The 24,006-nt window shown below is 38.1% G+C and overlaps 1 protein-coding gene across 11 annotated transcripts in view; it reads right to left on the reverse strand.

Annotated features, from left to right (window-relative positions):
• The window catches only part of LRCH3 (leucine rich repeats and calponin homology domain containing 3), a 118,552-nt gene that overhangs the window by 7,958 nt on the left and 86,588 nt on the right, over positions 1-24,006 (reverse strand). For 3 of the 11 annotated variants that reach the window (XM_078067136.1, XM_078067116.1, XM_078067110.1), the window contains exons 13-20: positions 21,851-21,901; positions 20,287-20,340; positions 15,754-15,825; positions 12,950-12,998; positions 12,332-12,439; positions 10,256-10,374; positions 9,508-9,645; positions 1,542-1,619 (exon numbers count right to left, since the gene is read on the reverse strand). In XM_078067136.1, the coding sequence (XP_077923262.1) occupies positions 1,542-1,619; positions 9,508-9,645; positions 10,256-10,374; positions 12,332-12,439; positions 12,950-12,998; positions 15,754-15,825; positions 20,287-20,340; positions 21,851-21,901 (669 nt within the window). Of the gene's footprint in view, positions 1-1,541; positions 1,620-9,507; positions 9,646-10,255; positions 10,375-12,329; positions 12,440-12,949; positions 12,999-14,781; positions 14,868-15,753; positions 15,826-16,995; positions 19,573-20,286; positions 20,341-21,850; positions 21,902-24,006 lie in introns of those variants that run through there. The other 8 variants (XM_078067152.1, XM_078067129.1, XM_078067122.1 and 5 more) reach the window with 7 other exon arrangements.

The following is a 24,006-nucleotide window of genomic DNA, read 5'->3' on the forward strand; positions in this document are numbered from 1 at the left end:
AAAATGGTTTGTTCTAAAAGAAATGATGAACTTTTAGAAAACAATAGGATATAATAATGAAAAATCTGCTTTGAATTTGTCCACAGGAACAAAAAAAGATCCTTGCTAACTACCATAAATGCAAATTTCAGTTCTTTTTATAACTCGGGTTAAAAAAAAACAAACCCACAAAAGAAAACAGTGAAAAATAAATAAAATTACAATCTACTTAATAAAAGGGGAAAAAAACAATCGTGGGACTTCACTGCGACTCATGCAGATGCTCTATGGAGCCGGGCTCGTTCTCTTCCACCTTGCAGCACGTACAAGGGCTGAAAAGGGAAGGCTGCCCATGGGATGAGCGGTGCTGTGACCTCCTCAACAAAAGGTTAGCTAAGAGAGAGGACCAGGGCACCACGTAAAGGGAGAGTCACTGTCGTGAAAGCTGTTAGGACAAGGGCTTAAGTTCAAGAGCAACACTGGGGTTGAGTCCAGGAGCCAGTCCTGGGGTTCTGATGGGAAGGCGATAGAGAATTAAGAAGGTGATAGGAAAGAGTCATGTTTTTCCCCGTGAAGGGTGGACACCAAACAGGATGACAGGAACTGTAAGGGTTATGGTTAATGAAACAAAGTATCAAATAGCACCAAGTGGTTATTTCTTTAAGTGGATCTGTGTCTCATGTCATTAAATATAGTATTTTTTAAGAGTACCATGCTTAGTTGGTTTAACATAATTGTTTTTGAAAGGATAACCGAATAAAAAGTGTATCAAGTTCATGTCTCTTAATCACATCTATAAAGTTTAACTACTTGTACTATTAAAGGGCAAGGAAGCTGTATCTGAGGAACCTGGAGACAATAAATCTCAAGGGCAGGACAAATGCCTAGAAATGGCCTCTTGTGTGCTAAATTCCAAAGTATTAGAGCTTAGTAGAAAAACTAGTGAAATCTGAGCGCAGTCTGTGATCTAGTTAACAGCACTGTCCCAGTGCTGGTCAGTTTGGATGACACACTATGTTTATGTAGATGATGTTAGCAGTACCGGAACCAGGGTCAAGTGTACACAGTGGCACAGGGAGTTACTATTAGAGATGTGTGCTATTTTTACAACATTTTTCTAAGCCTAAATTATTTCAAAATAAACATTTTTAAAAAGTATTAAAGTAAATGTTAAAAAACCTGAAACCGAAGGAAGCATTCTCAGTCTGAGATGCACTCATTTTGAAGCCCAGACCCTTACGTATGAAGATATATACGAGTCAAACAGCAAGTAGGAATGTTTAGGAAAATGTCCACATAACTATTGATTACTTAGCTTTAAGTATTATAATATATTTAAATTTATATGTGTATTACTTCTTTGCTTGGTCCTTGGAAATAATTAAGGAAAACTGCTCAGAAGTACACTGACTGACGCTAGTAACACAACACCGTGTTAGTAATTATACCAACTTCGCTTAAAGCCAGTCCTGTAAGGTTTCAGATACTCGTACATCTGAAAAATTTTAGAAAAATAATACCCAAGCCTATTTAGGCAATATAAGAAATGATAAATTTATTACCTGAGGTACACCAATTTTTCTGCAAGCTTCCAGGAAATTCTCCACATTCCGCCTGCATTTTGCCATTGTTAATTTAGGCTACAAAGGAAGGAAAATGTGGTGTTACTACCAAAGTTTAAAAATACTCTTGCCAACTGCTTTGTAAATTCAACATTCTAGGCCACAGGGTCAACAAACTTTTTCCTAGAGGATCAGATAATAAATATGTTAGTCTTTAGGGCCACATGTGATCTGCTAAGAGCTTCAAGGCAACCACAGACAATATATAAGCAAATAGGTATTCCAGTAAAACTTTATTTACAATTTACTTTTAGACAATTTACTTTGATTTTTGTAAGGCAAGTGCAAAATACAGAGAAATTTTACAGAAATAGTTGTTTAAATTTTTCTATCCATTTAAAACAATATACACTGAAGAAAATTTGTAATGATAGGAAAGAAATTACCCACAGTCCTATCATTCAAATATAATCACAGTCAACACTTTAGTTCATTTCCTTGCAATCTTTACTAAAGAAGATAATTAAAAAAAAAAAAAAATCAACAGCTTCTGCTCATAAATATACTACCGATGCATCATGTCTCTCTACTCAGTGGTAATACTGAAATGTTTTTAAACATTGGAATTTTAAAAGACTGGATTAAAGAACCTGTTTTCCAAAGGGTGCAAATCTCCTGCAGGAAATTTCCCTAACTTCTAATTAGTAAACTAGCTTGTTTTTCTGAAAAGGTCTTTTGCTAACAACAGAGTTGTATCACATGACCTAAAGTGAAAAGGTTTTTCACCTAGTGGGTTATGTATGGGTTATAATGTAAGGAAGAAATATGAATTCCATTTCCCAGAATGATTAACAAATTCAAGTGTTCAATTTCGTGGCTGGTTTCCAGTATGTTTAAGCATCAGGCATGGAAGCAGAATGTCTGCACGAACTCTGCCTTAGAGATTTTACACAGGTAAGCAGATGGAAGCCTGCACCACCTCTAGAAAACAAAGGTTTCACCTGGGTTTTCTTCAAAGATGGAATATGATACTCCATCACGAGATGAGGGGAAATGAGATAAATAAATATATAATAGTGTTTGAGGAACTATAATCTCGGCCTGAGAAAGGTAGCAGGGGCTAGGACTGTGTTTATTATAAAAAATAAAAAGGTGGGGGGCGCCTGGGTGGCTCAGTCGTTAAGCAGCTGCCTTCGGCTCAGGTCATGATCCCAGGGTCCTAGGATCGAGCCCCACATCGGGCTCCCTGCTTGGTGGGAAGCCTGCTTCTCCCTCTCCCTCTCCCACTCCCCCTGCTTGTGTTCCCTCTCTTGCTGTGTCTCTGTCAAATAATAAATAAACAAAAATCTTAAAAAAAATAAAATAAAAAGGTGGGATGAAAGGAAAATAATAATAATAAAAAAATTTTTTTTAAGGGGCATCTGGGTGGCTCAGGCGGTTAAGTGTGCGACTCCTGATTGTGGCTCAGGTCATGATCTCAGGGTCATATGAAGCCCTGCATTGGCTCCGCACCCAGAAGGCAGTCTGCTTGAGATTCTCTCTCCCTCTCCCTTTGCCCCTCCTCCCTGCCCTGCTTTCGCACGCCCTCTCTCTCTAAAATAAACAAATCTTTAAAAAAAAAGTTTAAGTGAAAATAAATTTACAAAAAATTTTTTAAAGATTTTATTTTTAGGTAATCTCTACACCCAGCGTGGGGCTTAAACTCACAACAGTGAGATCAAGAGTTGCATGCTCCACTGACCGAGCCAGCCAGGCACTCCAATAATAAGTTTTAAATTTCAAATTGAAAAACTCAAAAAGGTCCAGAAAGAGGACAGGAATTAGGTTTCTAAGAGAGCACCCTCTGCCAAGCTGTTCATCATTGAGGTAAGAAAGTTTTTTTATTTTCTGTTTTTTTAGAAGAGAGTGAAACATAAATGGTAGACTCATGATCTACTTAACAGGAGAAAAACCACCATGGCGGTTCACACTGGCTAACTCACACTGGAGCTGGGCTCCTTCTCTTCCAACCTTTTACATGTGAAAGAGCAGGGTGTTCACTGCACCAGCGATGCTGTGGTCTTCTCAATTCCTGGCTAAAGAGGGAGACGTAAGGTAAACTGAGGCACAAAGGAAAAGTCACTGTGGTGAAAGCTATTAGGACAAGGGCTTAACTTTAAGGGAAGTTGGGCAAATAAACATAAGACAACTGCTTTGTACTTAGGAGAATTTTTCATTGGCTAGAAATTCCCTCTCCCTATATCAGTTTCCCTTTCTGCCTGTAAAAATGGACACAGAAACCATGTAACTAGCTTCTCTTATTACCAAAGGACCTTAGCTAATAAGCAAACTAGTATGTTGATCTGAGTTTGGGAGGGAAGGCTGGGGGTGTGTGAAAAGGGTACCATGGACTTCAGCAAAAGAAAGGGACTGGGAATTTCAGTCTACAAAAGAAAAACCCCTGAATTTCGGAAATTCCACCATTCAGATGCCAACATCCATGGGAGGGGAGAGTGAAATAGGTCTGACTACATATGAAGAAGAACAACTTGGTTTCTATGCAAAAGAAAGGCTAAAAGGATGGAATTCATGTTGTTAAGTTAAAACTGGTCCAGGAATCACCCCCATCTCAGAAAAAAAAGAAAAGGCTCAGAACAGTGATCATGGAAACCAACTCAACATTACCTCCATGAAGGCTACTAGCACCTCAAGACATAAAAGATGTCTCTGTGTTTGCTGGGAGTGGGGATGTGGGGGGGGGCAGCCAAAGAGAAAATGTCCTTTGAGATTTCCCCTTAGACAGCAGGGTTCTGACTGATGAAGATGAAGAGGAAGGAGGAACAATCAGCTCTCTCCCCAGTCATTTCTTCCTTTAGCATTTATCCAAATTCCAGGGACGCAGAACAGTATTTCATAAATGGGATCAAACGCCTTACAGTCTGGTGAAAGTTTGTGAATCTACTCTGGAGAAGAATACACATGCACGCAAATTAGGGAGTTCATGGAGCCCAAAGAGCCCTAGGAATGCTTAATCCCAGGTTACAAATGTGTCCAACAGAATGGCTAGTCCAAAGGACCCATGCTATAGATACCTTATCACTCTGGAGTGCAGAAGAACTCATGATTTTGCCTTAAGTCAAGTCTCACAGAACCTGCTAACCCCAAAAGCTTTTCCAGAAGTTTGGATGACATACCATATGGTTTTGGAGAGCTGTGTTCTAGCCTTTCTAACTCTTTAATGTACAGGCTGATCTGAATAAGAAATCTTATGCAGGTTTTGGAGAACAAAGTAATTTCAACAAGAGCATAATCTATACCAAAAGGAACAAGAAATAAACAATTTCCCACTATTCTGAAACTTGAAATGATTCAGAAGTTTTTCAGGTCATGTACCTTGGTGATATGGTTTATTCAGTGAGTTGTCATATTACAATATTTTTAGTGATTTTTGATATGATTCACTGGTACATTTCTAAGAATGTGAACTGTACTACACAACACCTATGACTATTAAACCAAACAGCAGTTTATCAAACATCACTGACCCTCCCAAAATAACAAAGAAAGATGAATTATAACCTATTATTTGCAAACACACATGACTTTCTGCATTTCTTTTGAAATACTTGGACATAAGACCTCCCCTTATAATGAGGGGTCATTTTTTTTTGAATTGGGGGAAGAAATCCTGGTTCTTACAATATATCAAGAAAGTGCTTTTTTAAGTTATATACTCAGAGTTGTAATTAGCCACTTTTCAAAGAATTACAATAAATCATGCTTTAATGCAGCCATAAAGAAACTGCTATGGTTTTTCATTTGTATGTGGCTTTAATTTTATATTCTCCTTACAAAAAAACTTCTACTAAGAAAGTAAGTTACAAAGCTCTCTGTATGGTCAGAAGAACAAAATAAAGGAAGCAATATAGCCTAATACAAAGGAAGGCAATCCATAGGAAGAAAAGTAGATGTAAATATTTATACTGAAATCGAGTACTAGAACAGAAACCCCATTAACACAATATTGGCTTATTTATAAAATCACTATCACAATTTCAAAGTAGGGTTTTTTGGTCTGTTTTTTTTTGTTTGTTTTTGCTTTTAATTAAAATGCTGAACAATTTTCAACTGGTTGACTCAAAGTCCACTTGTTTTCTACCCCCAAATGTTATAATTTGGGAAGTGTTAGTATTTGTGTTTCTCTTAACTTTATAGGTCACTTATTAATAAAAAAAATTCTCTCTTAAACAGTTTTATTTAATAGGCCTACTTGAGTGTTGTTGTTGTTGTTTTTAAAGTACTCTCAATACCCAGTGTGGGGCTTGAACTCATTATCCGGAGATCAAGAGTTGCACGCTCTACTGACTGAGCCAGCCAGGAGCCCCTTAATAGGCCTACTTGCTTTTAAATGTCAAAGATATTTCATGAAAGACTTCTTTTGGGGTGCCTGGGTGGCTCAGTCATTAAGCGTCTGCCTTTGGCTCAGGTCACGATCCCAGGATCCCGGGATCAAGCCCCACACCGGGCTCCCTGCTTGGCAGGAAGCCTGCTTCTCCCTCTCTCCCCCTGCTTGTGTTCCCTCTCTCACTGTCTCTCTCTGTCAAATAAATAAATAAAATCTTGAAAAAAAAAAAAAGAAAGACTTCTTTTGTTTTTTGGTTTTTAAAAGAGAAATTAATGTTCTTGAGAGACTGGACCACTTGTAACTCATCTTATACCTTTTGTCCTGGCCGAATGCCTGGCACTGGATGAGTTAAGTTTTGTTGTTGACTTCACTAGCAAGTTTTAAATTCTCTCATCTCATGTTATACCCGTATTTCTTTGACTAACAAGAAGATCCACGTGTTTCATTTCTTTAGGCAGTTAAGTATTTGTAAAATAGTTTTATTTTTCCTATAGATATTTTACATTCTTACATGGAAGGCACTGTTTTCTGGTAATCAATGTAAAGAACCTCAGTCACCCTCACTCTCAAATTCCACTTTGTACATTAGCTGTTTGCTACTTCCCATGTATTCCCTCTGGAAATGAAAAATGACAGATTTGTCCTTTTTTCAAATCATTAAAACAATTTTTTCCCCTTGAACTCAGTTGACAGAAACGGGGAAGAATGCAAAGTATGAATAAACCCTTTCCTTACTGGTGTTGCCAAATAGTACATCAATTCCTATTCTCTTAATCACCACCTTTAGGACCAGGACCAAGTCTTTCCAGTCTCTGGGAGCCCAGCTGACTTTGGTAGGGATACTGTTCCTCTCTGCCTCTCCTACACGAAACTGAAGGCCTGTTGTCAGAGGTCACTAAATAAAAAGTGGCTACCAATTTTCCTTAGAAGCAAATGCAACCCTCTATTTGTGGGTGTGCCTGAGGGGATACGGCCACATCATCCCCGTTGGGACTTTGGTAACAAAGCAGCTTTTATAATTAGAAGAATACAAGGTCCTTGGGAGGGATAAATGATTCGTATTAGACAGGCAGCAAGCTGAATGTCCAGAAGTGGGCATTTATAGGCCTAGATACAACTGCAATTTGAGTAAAGAATTTGTAACAGGAAGTGCCTGCTAAATAATAACGAATGACCAGAAAATGAGATGAGGTCAAACCTTTTGAAAGTTTAGACAATGTTTTAAGCTTACAAATGAATAGCATCCTTGGGAGGTTAGACAATGTTTTAAGCATGTTACAAATGAACAGCATCCTTGGGAAGCTTGATTATATTCTGGGTGTGTGTGTGTGTGTGTAAGCTTGATTATATTCTGTGTGTGTGTGTGTGTGTGTGTGTGTGTAAGCTTGATTATATTGTGTGTGTGTGTGTGTGTAAGCTTGATTATATTGTGTGTGTGTGTGTGTGTGTGTGTATGCTGGGTGTGGGGAAAGGAGGGAGCACAGCTATGAAAGATATTCTTCGAACAACTGGGGAAATGTGAATATAGCTGAGGGATGCTGTTGGTGCTTTACCCAGTAACACTTTATCTAGTCTGTGGATCCATCCTTACCTTCTACCCCCACTCCCACTGGCTGCTAGTGGCTCACTAGATTCCCTTCTCTTTCAGCCTGATCCCACAGGAAGCATTGTAGTGTTAATCAACACCTCACTCCCACCTCAAGGCAGGAGGGCTCAGCTCCCATGTCAGTCAGTCACTGGCTATAGGCTACAGAAAAGAGCAAGGTGGCTTACAACAGTTCTCTGAAATATGCAGAGGATAAAGTTTTATATTATCTGCAACTTTTACTTTTTTTTAAAAAAGATTTTATTTATTTGTCAGAGAGAGAGAGAGCACAAGCAGGGGGAGCGGCAGACAGAGGGAGAAGCAGGCTCCCCGCTGAGCAGGGAGCCCGACATGGGGCTCGATCCCAGGACCCTGGGATCATGACCTGAGTGGAAGGCAGATGCTTAACCTACTGAGCCACCCAGGTGTCCCTATCCGCAACTTTTAAATAGTGCAATTGAAACACACACACACACACACACACACACACACACACACACACACACACACACAGAGCAAGACTGCAAAATGAAATAAGTGTCAGATCTAGGTAGATGCTTTAAGAGTGTTCCTCGTATTATTCTTTCAACTTTTCTGAAGGTTTGAAATTCAGGTAATGAAAATTTGAAGGGGGAAAAAAAAGGAGAGTGTGTCAACCCCAAACTAGCTCCTTCTTTTGGGGGTTACCATCCTGATACTGACTTCTAGATCTAACCAGCAGTCTAAAGAAAACCTGCCAGTCATCCTGAATGCATATTCTCCCTCATCTTCCACCCAAAGTTCGTCACTAGATCATGTCAATTCCACTCCCAAAATAGATTCATCATTCTAAACTGCAATTATAATCACATTTTCTTCCTCAAATTCTTTTGTCTCCACTAAGATAAACTTCTAACTCCCTGACATGGTACAGAACGCCCTTCTTACACGGCCCTGGGCTTACCTCGTTAGCTGTACCTCCCCCATCTGTAACCACATACTGTGCACCATCTATTCTAAACAACTTAAGAATTCCTTGAACATGCCACGATTGTTGCTATCTTTTGAACCTAGGCATATTATGCCCAGGATGCCTTTACCCCCTTTCTGTTATGCTGGCAAATTTCTTTTTTTTTTTTTTTTTAAATAATCTTCTGAGTCATTTTATTTATTTGTTTTTTTAAAAGTAATCTCAGGGCGCCTGGGTAGCTCAGTCGTTAAGCATCTGCCTTCGGCTCAGGTCATGATCCCAGGGTCCTGGGATCGAGCCCCGCATCAGGCTCCCTGCTCTGCAGGAAGCCTGCTTCTCCCTCTCCCACTCCCCCTACTTGTGTTTCTCTCTGTCAAATAAATAAATAAAATCTTAAAAAAAAAAAAATGTAATCTCTATCTTGATGAAGTACCAATAGTTCATTTTTGCTTTTGTTTCCCTTGCCTCTGGAGACATGTCTAGCAAGAAGTTGCTGCAGCTGAGGTCGAAGAGGTTGCTGCCTGTGTTCTCCTCTAGGATTTTGATGGATTCCCGTCTCACATTTAGATCTTTCATCCATTTTGATTTTATTTTTGTGTATGCTGTAAGAAAGTGGTCCAGTTTCATTCTTCTGCATGTTGCTGTCCAATTTTCTCAATACCATTATGCCCAACATGGGGCTCAAACTCACGACCCCGAGATCAAGAGTTGCATGCTCTACTGACTGAGCCAGTGAGGCACCCCTATGCTGGCAAATTCCTACTCATACTTTAAGAACTAGTTCAAATTCTACCTCCTCTGGGCAGGCTTGCCTGAACTCTCCAGGCAGAGTTAAGTGGTCTCTTTTTTGTATTCCTACAGCAACCTCTTACATAGCTCTTTAATTATTGTTTCCATGCTTTTTCTCTAGTAGAATTGAGACCTGGGAAGACAGGGACTGGACTATTCATATTTGTATCCTGAGTATTCTGCATAATGCCTGCCATTGTACATAATAAATGTCTGATGAAAAGCCAGCTTTTTTTTTTTTTTAGCATGATATACTTACTACAGCTGGTGAGGGGATGTGGATGCTGGGGACAGATCGAGGCCGCACGTGATTGGCCAAATGGCAAAGAACAACGCCATCGGTTAGAGCTGCTCCAAGATCACAAGGCAGTGATACTTTCAGTCGGTACTCGATATGCTAAAAAACCAGGAAAATGTGTAACATGTTAACTTGAAGAGTAGCTGACACGGAGGACATAATGGAGTTACAATGAAATATATTTAATTAGGAATCAGATAAAAAGCAAATAACTTAACTACCATAATCCCTATTTTATCCTTCTATCTCAAACCAGTAACTTAAGGAGATCTAATAGATACATATGGCAGCCAGGCCACAGTATGTGCAAAATACATGAGAAATTCATTTACAATTTTCTGACTAAAAATACAAAAGAACTAGATTCTCTTTCAATTCCAAAATAAAATAAACACTACATGTGATGTTATAGGTCTATGTACTTGTGTCCACACATATAAATTATTATTACTCTTACAAGATTTCCTTACATGAGGCAGAAAAATTTTTAAATGAGGGCTAGGAATTGAGCTTTATAGAATAACCCATTTCATTTTCCTAGTAAAAGCTGAAAAGAATGTCCTTAATAGCAAAATCTCTTTTATGTTTATCACACAATGGGCACTTGTTGATTCTGTTGAAAACTGTAAGCCAAATGAACAAGTGACTAGAGGGTTATGGGCTCCAGCAATAATACTGCAAAAGTGTAATTCAAAGATAATGTACACACTTTCCGTAGTTGATCTATTAATTCCAGCTCTTCTTCTCTCGGTCTTGAATTCAGTCTCATTTTGGGATCTGCAGAATCAGTGGTAGGTGCAGAAGATGAAAGAAGTGGTGAAGCATGACCTAAAAAAACATGAATATGTAAGACTGAAAGGCAATTGCTAGCACTGGAAAAATACTTAGATGCACCTGGTCACAGGTTCCTCACAAGTACAGCACTTCCCACTTCTGGACTGACTCTTAAAAAACAGTTTTTATTATGAAAAGTTTCAAATACACGCACTAATAGGGAGAATGGTGTTAAAAATGACCAAATGTCCATTACCCATTTAGTTCAACTAGTTTTGTTTGATTAAAAATGTTTTTATTGAAAAATAACAGACATACAGAAATTACACAAATCTCAAGCAGCTCAATAAACTATTATCACAAAGTGGACACAATCAGGTCAATAAATGCAACATTACCAACACCGACAAGTCCCTCTCATGCTCCCTGCCCATCAGTACCTAAAGGTTACTTCTAACGACACAGTTTTTTTTTTTTTTAAGATTTTATTTATTTATTTGACAGAGAAAGAGATAACAAGAGCAGGAACACAAGCAGGGGGAGTGGGAGAGGGAGAAGCAGGCCTCCCGCCGAGCAGGGAGCCTGATGTGGGGCTCGATCCCGGAATCCCGGGATCATGACCTGAGCCGAAGGCAGATGCTTAACGACTGAGCCACCCAGGCGCCCCTAACGACACAGGTTTTAACTATGTACTTGACTTGTAATACCATAGATTAGTTTTGTCTAGTTTTGAACTTTCAATAAATGAAGCTGTACTGTATGTATGTATGTTTCTGTGCTTGGTTTTGTCTGATTGACACTGTTTAGGAGATTTATCCATATTGTTATAAATATTTATTTGTTCACTTTTACTGCTTATATGGTATCCCATTATACAGATACGCCACAATTATTTATCCACTACATCATTAATGGACACTCTGGGGCTATTATGAATAACGTTGCTATAAATATTTTTGTACATATCTTCTGGTATATGTGTTTACGTATTTCAGAAAGCAAAACTGCTGGTCAAAGGATACAAATGTCAACATTATTAGATAATGTAAACAGTTTTCCATACTAATTTACAATCCCATATGCAGTGCAACTCTGGTTTGATTTTAAATCTCACTGTGAGGGCATCTATCAGTTACACTAAAAGTAGTTATTTTTGACTTGAAATGTCTGTTTCTACTTCCAGGTAACTTCTTTTTTTTTTTTTTTTTTTCCAAAGATTTTATCCATTTATTTGACAGAGAGATAGAGAGCACAAGTAGGCAGAGAGGCAGGCAGAGGGAGAGGGAGAAGCAGGCTCCCCGCTGAGCAGGGAGCCCGACGTGGGACTCGATCCCAGGACCCCGGGATCATGACCTGAGCCGAAGGCAGCCGATTAACCGACTGAGCCACCCAGGCGCCCCTCTACTTCCAGGTAACTTCTTTGGAGGCCAAGCAGATGTATGTCATACTAACTAAGAAACGTTAGACTGAGTAGATTTTTTAAAAAAACAATTACTTGGGCACCTTGGTGGCTCAGTCAGTTAAGCATCTGCCTTCGGCTCAGGTCATGATCTCAGGGTCCTGGGATCAAGTCCTGTGTCAGGCTCCCTGCTGAGCAGGGAGTCTGCTCCTCCCTCTCCCTCTCTCTCTCAGCCCCTCCTCCTGCTTGTGATCTCTCTATCTCTCTCAAAAAATAAATAAAATCTTAAAAAAAAAAATTACTGATTCATTTAAGAACACATAAAACAGCTTTTATCAACAGAAAAATCTGAAAAAGAGCTCAATACAGAGAAGAGAAACATTCCCTAAAGCCCTGAAAGAGTATTTTATTTGTTCAAACCTATAACCTCCTTTGGGTGGTACTAAGAAATTCAAACAAGATTCTCCTGCTTTAATGTTAGTGAGATCACAGACGAATGCAGAGTTTAAAGCTTTTGCCAAAGTGACATCTCAGGGCAGAAGTTAAAAAGCATATAATAGTTAATGTTGTTATATAGAGTACCCCCCCCACTTTTTAGTCACTGTGACCTACCTTTATTTGCTTCTGCCCCGACAGCTGCTCGGAAAAGGAAGCTTTCAGGGCGCTGGGCCTGGTTTCTCTGAATAGCAGCAGGAAAAGAATATGCAGGGCAATGATGAACTACATCAGCATGGAAAAGCAAAATAAGATTAAAGGAGATGGAAAAAAAAATTAAATATAACAACAGACACACATGTCACAAAAGTTTAATAAATGGTACAAAGATCAAATTAAACCTGGTAATGAAATAAGATGATAATTTTGTTTATTAATACAAAATTGGGTACAGAAAACTAACCTTGAAATCAGGAAGGCTGCTTGTATGTATTTTTAACTGTCATGTTATTTTTGCTGTATCAATAAAGGCAGAACGAATGTTACTATACTGAATAGATTCTCTTGTTGGGAACGTATAGCCCTGCTAGCTCATGCTCATAGGCTCATATCAAATGGCTGAGTAGTTGAACAACCAGTTGAATTAAAAAATGGAAAATGTGCAGGAAGTTCTCAATTTGGGGTCTGGTTTCTCCTCTCAGAAAAGGAAACCACAGCTAGCCTAGAGGTAATTATCAAGAAAGTCCTGGTAAAAATTATTCTTGATGTGGTTAATTATACCTTTGTGTCTATTACCTGTTTCTGTTGTAGGTGAACTTGCTATGGCATTAGATCTGTCATCATTCTGTGGAGAAACAGAGATATATCAATAATTATTATTCAAGAAAGGGTACTTTCCACATTTATGATTACCTGAGATAAAAGTAAAAAAATCATGAAACTCTCCTTCAAAATTAAGTCTAGAAATGAGAATTTGGTGTAATGATTAATTTGGTACATTGTTTTAAGGCCAAACTTTTCATTTACTTCTATAGGATACGAGGTTTATGTAAAATGCATTCCCTAAAGATAGTCTAATAGGTCTTTCCTAGGACTATGAAGAATGATCATCCTAGGGCAGAAAATTTTACTGGAAAATGTATAGGGGAGAGTAATTTCATTTTATAATTTCATTTTCTGGTATAGTTTCTGAATTATTTTCTCCCCCTAGAGTAAAATTTAATGTATTAAGAAAAAAATGATGAAGGTCTCTTCATTTCAATTAGGAAATAAGGTGTTTAAAGATGATGGATAGCTGTATTTTCAGTCTAGCATTTGAGTCCAAGATGTTTTTACTTCATTGACCAAAGGGAACTATAAAAAGGAGGAAGAGCTAGCTCAACATGTATAGAGTTTAATAAAAAAGAGAAATGTAATTACCTAACTTAAAAAGAAGTGTTGGTTGGATGGGCTAACAATACTGAAGACTTGGCAGGGGAGTAGAATCAAGAAAAGCTAGAGTAACAATTTTCCAGGCCTTGTCATCTAGACTTAATAAATTAAATATAACTTCATGATATAAAGATACATTTTTTAACTAGCAGAATGATTTTTTTTAAAGATTTTATTTATTTATTTGAGAGAGAGAAAGAGCACAAGCAGGGGGAGTGGCTGGCAGAGGGAGAAGCAGGCTCCCCACCGAGCATGGAGCCTGATGTGGGATTAGATCCCAGGACCCTGGGATCATGATCTGAGCCAAAGTCAGACACTTAACGACTGAGCCACCCAGGCGCCCTAGAATGATGATTTTTAAAATGTACTTTGATTGAAACTAGAAATCTAAGTGACTTGCATTCTAGGATATGAAGATAATTAGTTCAAATGATTTAGAGGCCATGAACTATATTTGAGAACTCTTGGAGAACTGGAGCAAAAAAACAGAAATTGACAGGAACTCGACTTTTACTTGTTTGGTTAAGCAATAAAAGAAATAAACCCTTGCCTAAATATATATAAATATATACCTGCTGTAAAGTAACTGGGATACCAAAAAATATAGACTTTTCAAACTAATCATTTACACTGCAGCAGGTCTGGACAAATAGAAAGTTAGACTTATCACACAATGGTTGGCACATTCAGATTTGGTCTTTTTCAACTATGATTCTGGGAGAGAATAAGCTCCAATGCCCTAAGGTATCCATTGAGTGTAATGAATTAGCTTCTCTCCTATACATCTCCTATACTAAACACCTTCCTTGAGAGGATTTTGAGAACAATCCCTCAATTTTCTGTGTTGTCATTCAAATAAGGAACCTAGCTGAGAAAAGGCTAGCAAAGGGTCAACACAGAAGAGAATTATAAAGTTTCTTCAGAAGTCATCCAGCTATGTGTAGCATCTTCAATAACGACTAGAGAGAAGGTTTATCAGGTTTACAGATGTTATAAAGTTGGGGCTAGCATTTAGAAGGACATGATGCAACAATTTGAAAGTATTCTGGTAAATCAGAGAAGTAAAAATGTTCAAAAAGCAAAATTAAGTATTTAGAAAAACAGGATACAAGATGTAGGAATTAATGATCATTTAGGAGTATAACAGAAACATCTGAGAATTACAATGGATACTGAGCAAAATGAGAAAAGCCAACCTAATGCTCAGAGGAAGACGTGAAAAGCCTTGTTTCATGCTCAGCGCCAGGTGGGCTCGAGTGAAGGGTATGTTTCTGGTTGGGGACTGTGGAGCCAAAATGGAAGGCAGAGAACTTGAGAAAGCTCAAAAGGATTAAGAGACTGAGAAAGGCACATAAAATGACCAGAATTTATACAGTGAAAAGACAAGGGCAGCATCGTAATAGTTTTCAAATATAAAGACTCTTACATAAAGACTGCTAAATAACTAGAAAATCTCCATACTGGAAAGAAAAGAAGAAATAAGTGTACACCACAGGGGGCGGAGATCTAAGTTAGACAAGTGGAGAACTTTCTAACAGTGAAGGTTATGAAGAATTTCTTATATATCATATGATATATATGGAATTACCATTCCTACAGGCCTTCAAAAAATAAAATACCACAAGCTCTTTATTCAGGTTTGCAGGCCATATTCCAACTCTGCTGGTAAGCTTGAAAGCAGCCATAGACCAGACAGGAACAAATGGGGGTGGCTGTGCCAATAAAACTATTTACAAAACCAAGGGGCCTCGGGGCCACAGCTTGTTGACCTCTACTATGAGAGGGTTTTAGCAGTGACACTTTGGAGACTGGGACTGAAATTATTTTGCATGCATATCAGACAACAGAATTAATTTGACATTATTTATCAGCCAAAGTAAAATAACGCATGACAAAAAAATAACCTTTGATAGGAACATCAGAATGATATTTCAAACAGAATCTCCATATAAAGAATGCAGGCTCTGTGAGTGTTTCTAGCACAGTAAATCTTTCAAAAATTTCAAGCAAAATTAATGTTAAACTCACAAATAGTTTTATAAGCTTACAGATATTTCACGCACTCCTAGATTTTACATTGCCATTGGACCAATCTATTGGAGAATTTAAGAGCTCCCATGCACAACCCCTCCCCAAAGCTCCTGGTGCATTACAGTAACAAGAGATACCTTAATAGGCATGAAGGCAGAAGAATGAGGCAGGGTAGCAGCACAGCCCACTTGATTCAACCCTGACAGCGACTAAATTTTAAAAGAGAAAGAGAAGAAACAGAAGGCAGCATTCATGTTAGCAAAACGTCAGGCAGGCAGGGCAGATCTGGTCAATGAAATTAGAAAAGGAAAGGTCATGGACAAACTTTCAAATGGTTTCCTAAGATACTGATAGGGCAGAAAGAATACTTGGGGGGACAAAACCCATAACTTCTAAAATAGTTTTCCCACTTGTATAATTTAAACTATTTCAATACCTCATACCACATTAATCAAGAAATGAAAGGGCTTTTGGCTGTCGGCTCTCAGGAGGCCAAGGTGCAACTCTTCTCAGTCATCTTGAATCCGGGTTCATCCAACACCAGCTGCCTCCAGCGTGCCGCCTAAGCTCGAGCCCAAGGACAGCAAAGTTGTATACCTGAGGTATACAGCTGGGGAAGTCAGTGCCCCGTCTGCCCTGGCCCCCAAGGGCAGCCCTCTGGGTCTGTCTCCAACAAAGCCTGGTGATGACAATGCCAAGGCAACCAGTGATTGCGAAGGTCTGAGGATTACAGCGCAACTGACCAACCGACCGTTCAGGACAGACGGGCTCACATGGAAGTGGTACCTTTTGCCTCTGCCCTGATTATTAAAGCCCTCAAGGAATCAAGAGACAGAAACAAGCAGAACAATATAAAGCAGAGTAGGTATCACTTCTGATGAGATTGTCAATACGGCCTGACCGACGTGGCACCGATCTTTAGCTACAGAACTCTCTGGAACCATTAACGAGATCCTGGGGACTGCCCAGTCTCTGGGCTGCAATGTTGATGGCCGCAGGTGCCCTCATTACATCATAGATGACATCAACAGTGGTGTAGCGAAATGCCCAGCTAGTTAAGAACTACAAAGGAAAATATTTTCATAAATGATCATGTGACAACCAAAAAAAAAAAAAGCAGGCATGATTTATTAAAAGGATCTTATGCAGAACTAAAACTGAGAACATCAAAATTTTTGAGCATAATCACCTTAGAAACGAAACTAGTAAGTCCTGTGCTCTGCCTATGATGGGGAAAGAAACACAGTCGAGGAGCTCATGTCAAATGAGCAGAACTGGCATGAGTAAGAACAGTGCTTCTTCAATGTTAATCCAAATTCAATATACATACATATATATATATATATATATATATATATATATATATATATATTGCCTTGGCATTATACATATATATATATATTCAGTGTAACAGCTCTGATGTGAGAAAACAGGATAGGAGGATTCTGCGTCACACCTTAAGGATGAATTTTATTTCTGCCTCTGTGCCCAAATGACCTGTAAGAGGGTGAGTGGAATTTTCCTTTTCTTTGACTCCTTGATCTTTTCACCAACCTACACACAACTAGAAATATTAGCTGTATCTATTAGGTAAATTAGAGGTATAACTAGAGACAATGTTATTAGAATCTACTGTACAGAATTTTGATTATAGATAAAACTGTGCAAAACGTGACAGTTTTTTAATTTGGTAAAGAGTAGAAATCAAAGAAGACAGGACTTTTACAAAGGGCATTGGATAAGACTGTACCTATTAAAACAACAAAATGCCAAAGGCTTAAATATATTAAAGCCTTTATAAGTTAAATAGCTTTGAAAAATGTAAACTAGGATCACAAATATGTGAATCATGGAATAAATCAACTTAAACACATGTGGGTGTTTAGAAAAAGGTGTGTAGATGATCTATAAAATAGATACAGTTATTTTTATAGGACAGTTGATAGATAGCAATGTTTCTTTTGTGGGGGGGTTGGCAAAAAAAAAAAAAAAAAAAAAAAGGTAACATTGCAACCTAATCTATCTTAAAGCAGAAAAAAATGAAGGAAATATACCAAAGAACAGGACTGTGAAAACAGTTCTACACCGTGTATGCTTCACCTCTTCAGTTTTCCTGGGCCTCTTTATAACCAAATGTACTGGAATTACTGTAAATCCCAAACATGAAAAGGCTAAAAGCCACTACATTGTCAAAGGAGGACAAAAGGAGTGGAGGGAAGAGGCAGTGAAATGAGTCTTGACTGGCTCTAGATTCTGAGATGATACCCAGATGCAGTGGGATATAGATGAAAGCAGCGGACGCCTGAAGGGCAGCCCTAAGAGAATGTTTATGTCATGGATATTAAGCACCACTAAGAGTTATTTCAAATCCTATACTTTAAGGTCTTTAAATCAAGTCCAACATTTATGCCTTGCTATATCATCAGATCTTTTCATCATGAAACAATTTAATGAGCGATTATTACATACATAGCATTTATGTGCTCATTCAGGAAATATTTATTGAGCACTTAATATATCCCAGGGACAATGATAGGGACTGAGTATACATAGGTAATTGCAACAGAGAATATCCCTGTGCCCAGGAAGCTTACAGCCTGCAGTCTAATAGGGAAGAGATATAAAACAATAAATGCCCACCTAAAAGTACTAGGATGAGAAAAATGACAGTGGAGACAAATTTGATTTGGGGGTTGTGGGCTGCAGAAAAGCCATTTTAAAGGTGTGACATTTAAGCTGATACCTGATAGACAAGAAGGAATTAACCAAGGGGTATATGCAGGGAGGGAGATGCAGTCCATGCTGAGGGAAACCGCATCTGCAAAAGGTTGTGAGGTAGAAACGGGCTACCAGCAGGAGCTTTTAGGCTATGTTAAGAAGTTAGGACTTGGGGCGCCTGGGTGGCTCAGTCGGTTAAGTGTCCGACTCATGTCATGATCTCAGGGTCACGAGATCGAGCCCTGCATCGAGGCCCATGTTGGGCTCTGGGCTAGTGGAGTCAGCTTAAGATTCTCTCTCTCGCTCACCCTCTGTCCCTCCCCCACTCCCTCTCTAAAAAAAAAAAAAAGTTAGGACTTTATTCTATCATATGAAGCCATCGAAGAGTAGTCTTGAGAAAATCAGAGGTATGCTTTAAAATAGACTCTTTTTTGTACAGTGTTGGACATTATTTGGCATACAAAAATATGTGAGATGTGGTCCTTGCTTTTCAAGGCCATCGCATTTAGGTCAAACATGAATACTGAGGAGAAAAATACAAGTGCATGTGTTTTCAAAATGGCTAAAAGCCATTTCAAATTTCACACTGAGGGAATTCTGTTGTTTTTCCAAATTCCACTTTTTCCTCGACAAAGAAGTGTGGGCACTCTGACTCCTATCACTTCCTATGTGTGTTATTAAATCTCAGTCTCAAAAGTTGTTTTCAGTTACAGCATGAGAGGCAATACACCATGGTGTTTAATGCAGGTTCTCAAGTCAGCAAGATCTAGATTTGAACCCAATCTTGCACTTACTTATGCTATGTGACCTTGGACAAATCGCATTCAGGACAAAACATTCTGTGCCTCAGTAACCGTTGGTAAAAGGGTGATAGGTTTAACCTTAACTGTTAAGATTGCTGTGAGGAGTAAATGAGATAATTCCGGTAGTGTCTCTCAATATTTTTCTGCATTAATTTAAGTTATTCGCTTCTCATGCCAATTAATTTCCACTAAGCCCCCAGAGGGTGGTGGTTTTATTTATCTATAAGACTGCCCAATTAAAATGTGCTTTATCCATCTCAACGGAAGTGATCACTGCAGAACACACAGAAGCGTGGACAACGGAAGTCTGCGCGAGAAGATGCGCACACCAAGCCTGCAGTCCGCGCAGCAGAGTGCACAATGGCAGCAGGTCCCGGCACGGAAGACAGCGATTGCTACACACACTGGACTTTCGAGTGGCTCGTTTTCAACATACTGTAAAAAATATCATAAAACATGATGGGGAAAGCAATTTTGTAAATGTTAGAATTCTCTTGCAAGGCTGACAAAACTTACTAAGATTTTCAATACAGATTTTATGTTATACTCATTCTCAGTTGATGAAAGGCACTAAAAGTAAACCAGTGTTAAAAATGATCAGTAGGTAACATTCCAAGTTAATGTTTCCCAGAGTTTAAAAAAAGGGGCATGGAGGGATAATCTTGAGATGTTAAGTATTTTTTAAAAGTTTGGGATTTTCAGTAGCTTAAAACAGATAATAAAATAGGATGGCAAATATACAGTTGTATAATTAGTCATGGAGTAAGAAAATTCATTGAACACACAGGTGATTCACCAGCCAAATTAATGATTAATAAAGTAAATGCACCTGGAATTAGAAATGACATTTAAAAAACAAATTATGCCCCCTCCTCCTAACCCACATACAAAGCCAATATGGATCACAATGTGAACGTTTTACTTTTGGAAACACTAACAAAGGTATTTGAATCATAGCGGCAGACCGCTGGAACATCGGGTAAATCACGAACAATAATATAGGAAACCATTCTAGCTATGTGTAAAGCATTTAGTAATGATGCTCATCATGTTTTATGATATTTAGATACCTTCTGAATGAGAAGTATAATAACTGTTCTCCAATACCTAGACAGCAATATATAACTCCATTTCGTGCAAGGCTCTTACCACTAACAAGGCACTATCATCAGTGTGCTGAGACCTTCTGGATGGGAAGGGACACTGGAGAGGTGGAGAGAAATGGAGCAATGTCAAAAACAAACTATGCACACACATGACATATTTCACAAATACACAAGCAAAGAGATATGTGAAGACATACTGAAGATGCTAACATATGGGATCACATTCACAATCATCTGGAATTCATGTATCGTAATAGCTAATAAACTGATTCGGAGTCATGATTTTCTTCTAAAGAGCTTAAACAATTTCAAATATGATCTTATTGCTTAAAAACTGCCTAAAGCAAGGAGGAAACAGGGATTATTCTCTATTCACAGGAGAGAAAGCTGAAATACAGATGTAGCAGTAACAAAGAATTTGTGGTCATTTAATGAGTCAGTGACAAATTAAAAATAAACCAAGGGTCATGAGTTCTAGTCTATGCATCTCTTCATTACCTTTCTCAGAAAAAACAAGAGTACAACTGGAAACTTAAAAACTGTACACCTTATTTTCCTGAGAAGTTTAAATTTTTAAATAATGAATTTCCTCCAGAATGACCATTATGAAGAAAATCTGGGGGTAAAAAAAGAAGATGGCATTAACTTTGTCTGTGAAAGGTTTGTACCTTTATTATTACCTTGTGAAGAAAAGACAACTGAAAAGGCTGAGTTACTCTTTCAGGTATTATACCAGTGCGTAAGTTCTGAGATAAACCACAAGTACTGATTATATGTCCACTGAGATAAAGAAAAAAACCTTTATAATGGATAATTTAAAACATTTCAAACAATGCATTTTACCATTCCAGTAACACCTGTGCTTTAAAATCTCTGTGCTGAAACTTGATGCTTGTAAAGCCCCGTGTTAGGTTTTCAAGCAATTTACTTTACAGAAAGCAGATTTAAAATTCACATGAAACAATGCCTTTATGCATTTTTTAAGGAAGCAGTGATCATAAATTGAAAAAAATGATAAGGCAAAGATAAAGAAAAATGGCTTTTAATAAAAAAGCCAACTACTATAAAAATATTTAGTAAGTTTCATTTTAACAGATCAAAACAGGTGCATTTTAAAAAGTTTAGCAATTAATTTTACATGTTTACTTGTGATTAAAATGTACTACTTAATATTATAAAACTACTGTGTATGCCATATAATCAATAACATACACACTCAGGAAGTGAGCCCTGGAGCTGAAATACATGTAGCATCTTTTAGTTCAATACCAATATCATTTACTCCTGTCACATACAGCTCTCAGGACTCCCTCTCACTACACACTCTGCTTTGAAATGGATGAGGGAGATGATACTTCTGTGGGGATACAGGAAGGGAATAAATAATCTCCAGATGCATTAGTATAGGTTAAAAAACCCCTGATCTATAGACTTGGATAAACTCCCTGGCCCGTGTCATCTTCTCCCAAATAAGTAGAATTTTGTGAGGGGAAAAGGAAAATGGCAGTATTCTGATCACTGAAAACACATGATCATCACATACAAAACATTTCACTTCCATTGCAATAATAAAAAATTCCAAAGAAAAGGTGATTATATAGACTTACCTCATCATCTAAGGGGGGTTGCTGTTTTTGTGGATTTTGTGACGCTTTGTGCTATACACCCCCAAACCCCCCAAGAAAGGGAAGTTGGTTAGAATCTGGAACACTGGAAATGATAAATTCTATTTACCAAGATAATCACCCACATTAATTTCCGTTATCTCTCGCATACAGCACTTTTCTAGATTTACTGGTTAGAAGATGCTGCCCTTTCCCTTAAACAGCTTACAATTTAAACGAGGAAGGCAATATACTGACAGACAGTATTTCATAGGTCTATAAGCATCTATAAATAGAAATATAAAATGTATGTTTTTTATATGTACATGCACTCACACATTCACAACCAGAATGGTGATCTCTCACTATATTCTCTCAATGAAATCATTCTCTCTTTGTCTAGTGTTAACACCTTTAGCTCTCTCCTCTCAGCCAGTTTTCAGGTTTGCATTTTCAACTGCCTGTGGAAACTCTGTTTGGAAACCCACTGTCACCTTATGTTCAACGTGCTCAAAAACAAACCCACAAATTCCCATGCTTACTGGCTCTTTTCCCCAATTTGCTAATTTCTATTATTACGTCAAATAATCCTATTATACCATCTCTATAGTCACTGTTTTACAATGTATTCTTATACACATTATCTTAAGTGATTCTTCTTACTCTCGGAGATAAACGAACATCATAATCATATTTATTTCAAGATAAAAGAATTAAGGACAAGAGAGGTTAAATGATATGTGCAAATTCACAAAGTTGGCAAGTAGCATAACTGAGATTTGTACCGATATCTTCTGACTCTGAATCCTATATTCCTTCCACAAAGCTAGCCTCCTTTTCAAACTATTCTTTTAGCCTCAAAATCTTGCTTTGGGATCTTTTTTTCACTCATCTTCAACGATTTATTCAACATTCACTACATTTATGTATAAAACATAAAGACGCTTCTCTTCAAATTTCTAATTTATAAAATCCATTGTGGTGGTAGGGGGTGCAGCGCTCACCACGCTAGTAAAAGTATTAGGTGCACCCATAATAATTCTGAGTTAATATTTAACAATTAAATATTACACCTATAGGGAAATTAAAGGCACAGAATGACTCAGTAACTTTCCCAAAGTCGAGCACATAATGAGTAGCTAAGCTGGATTCAAATTCAGATTATTTCTGAGGCTAAGCTTTGTTTTTTAAAAGATTTTATTTTTTTATTCGAGAGAGAGAGAGAGAGAGAAACAGCATGAGAGGGGAGAGGGTCAGAGGGAGAAGCAGGCTCCCCGCCGAGCCGGGAGCCCGATGTGGGACTCGATCCCAGGACTCCAGGACCATGACCTGAGCCGAAGGCAGTCGCTTAACCAACTGAGCCACCCAGGTGCCCCCCGAGGCTAAGCTTTTACCACTGTGTAACACTGCCTCTCTTTGGGAACCTCAGAAATCATCCGGTTCTATGCCTTCATTTTCCACCCTAGTCTAATTATTGCAATTACTCTCTATTTCATTTACCTCATCTCTTTCTTTCTAACATATTCTAAAATGAGTAGATTAGCTTTTCGGAAGTATCTCTCCTCTGTTTTGCTCCTGTTTTAGAACTTCTAACTGTTCTCTTCTACCTAACAGATCAAGATCAAACTCTAATTTAGCATTTAATCAAGACCATCTACAATGTGATTGTCTTTTACTAGCTATGTGGCTTCTACAGAAGGCAAGCTAAATGAATGAATTAATGTAGAATGCACAGAACAGTGCTTAGGATACAGTATGTGTTAGCTGTCATTATTTACTGACAGTCAATATAGCATTGTGGTCACAGATTAGGGTTTGGAGCCACCCTTTTTTTTTTTTCTTTAAAGAAACTTTTCATTTTCTGCCAACCTTATTTCTATTTTCTGTTCAACCTGTCTTGATCAGAACCTGTGCTCTGCCACTAACTAGCTGAGTGTTGAGCCTAGGGAAATTGTCATCCTGTCTGAGCATCAGAGATCATCATCCTGGGTGTGATACATTTGAAAAAAAAAAAAAAAAGAATTTTATCACGTGTCTGGTACTTAAAGATGGTCTTTGGCTAGAGTTATGAAACACAAGAGAGAAAGCTTTAGAGGACAAGAGTGACTCATTCATTCAATCATTCCTTTAACAAATATTTACTGAGCCTTACTATGGAC

This window comes from Halichoerus grypus, chromosome 1 (assembly GCF_964656455.1).
Source record: "Halichoerus grypus chromosome 1, mHalGry1.hap1.1, whole genome shotgun sequence".
Taxonomy (NCBI): Eukaryota; Metazoa; Chordata; class Mammalia; order Carnivora; family Phocidae; genus Halichoerus; species Halichoerus grypus.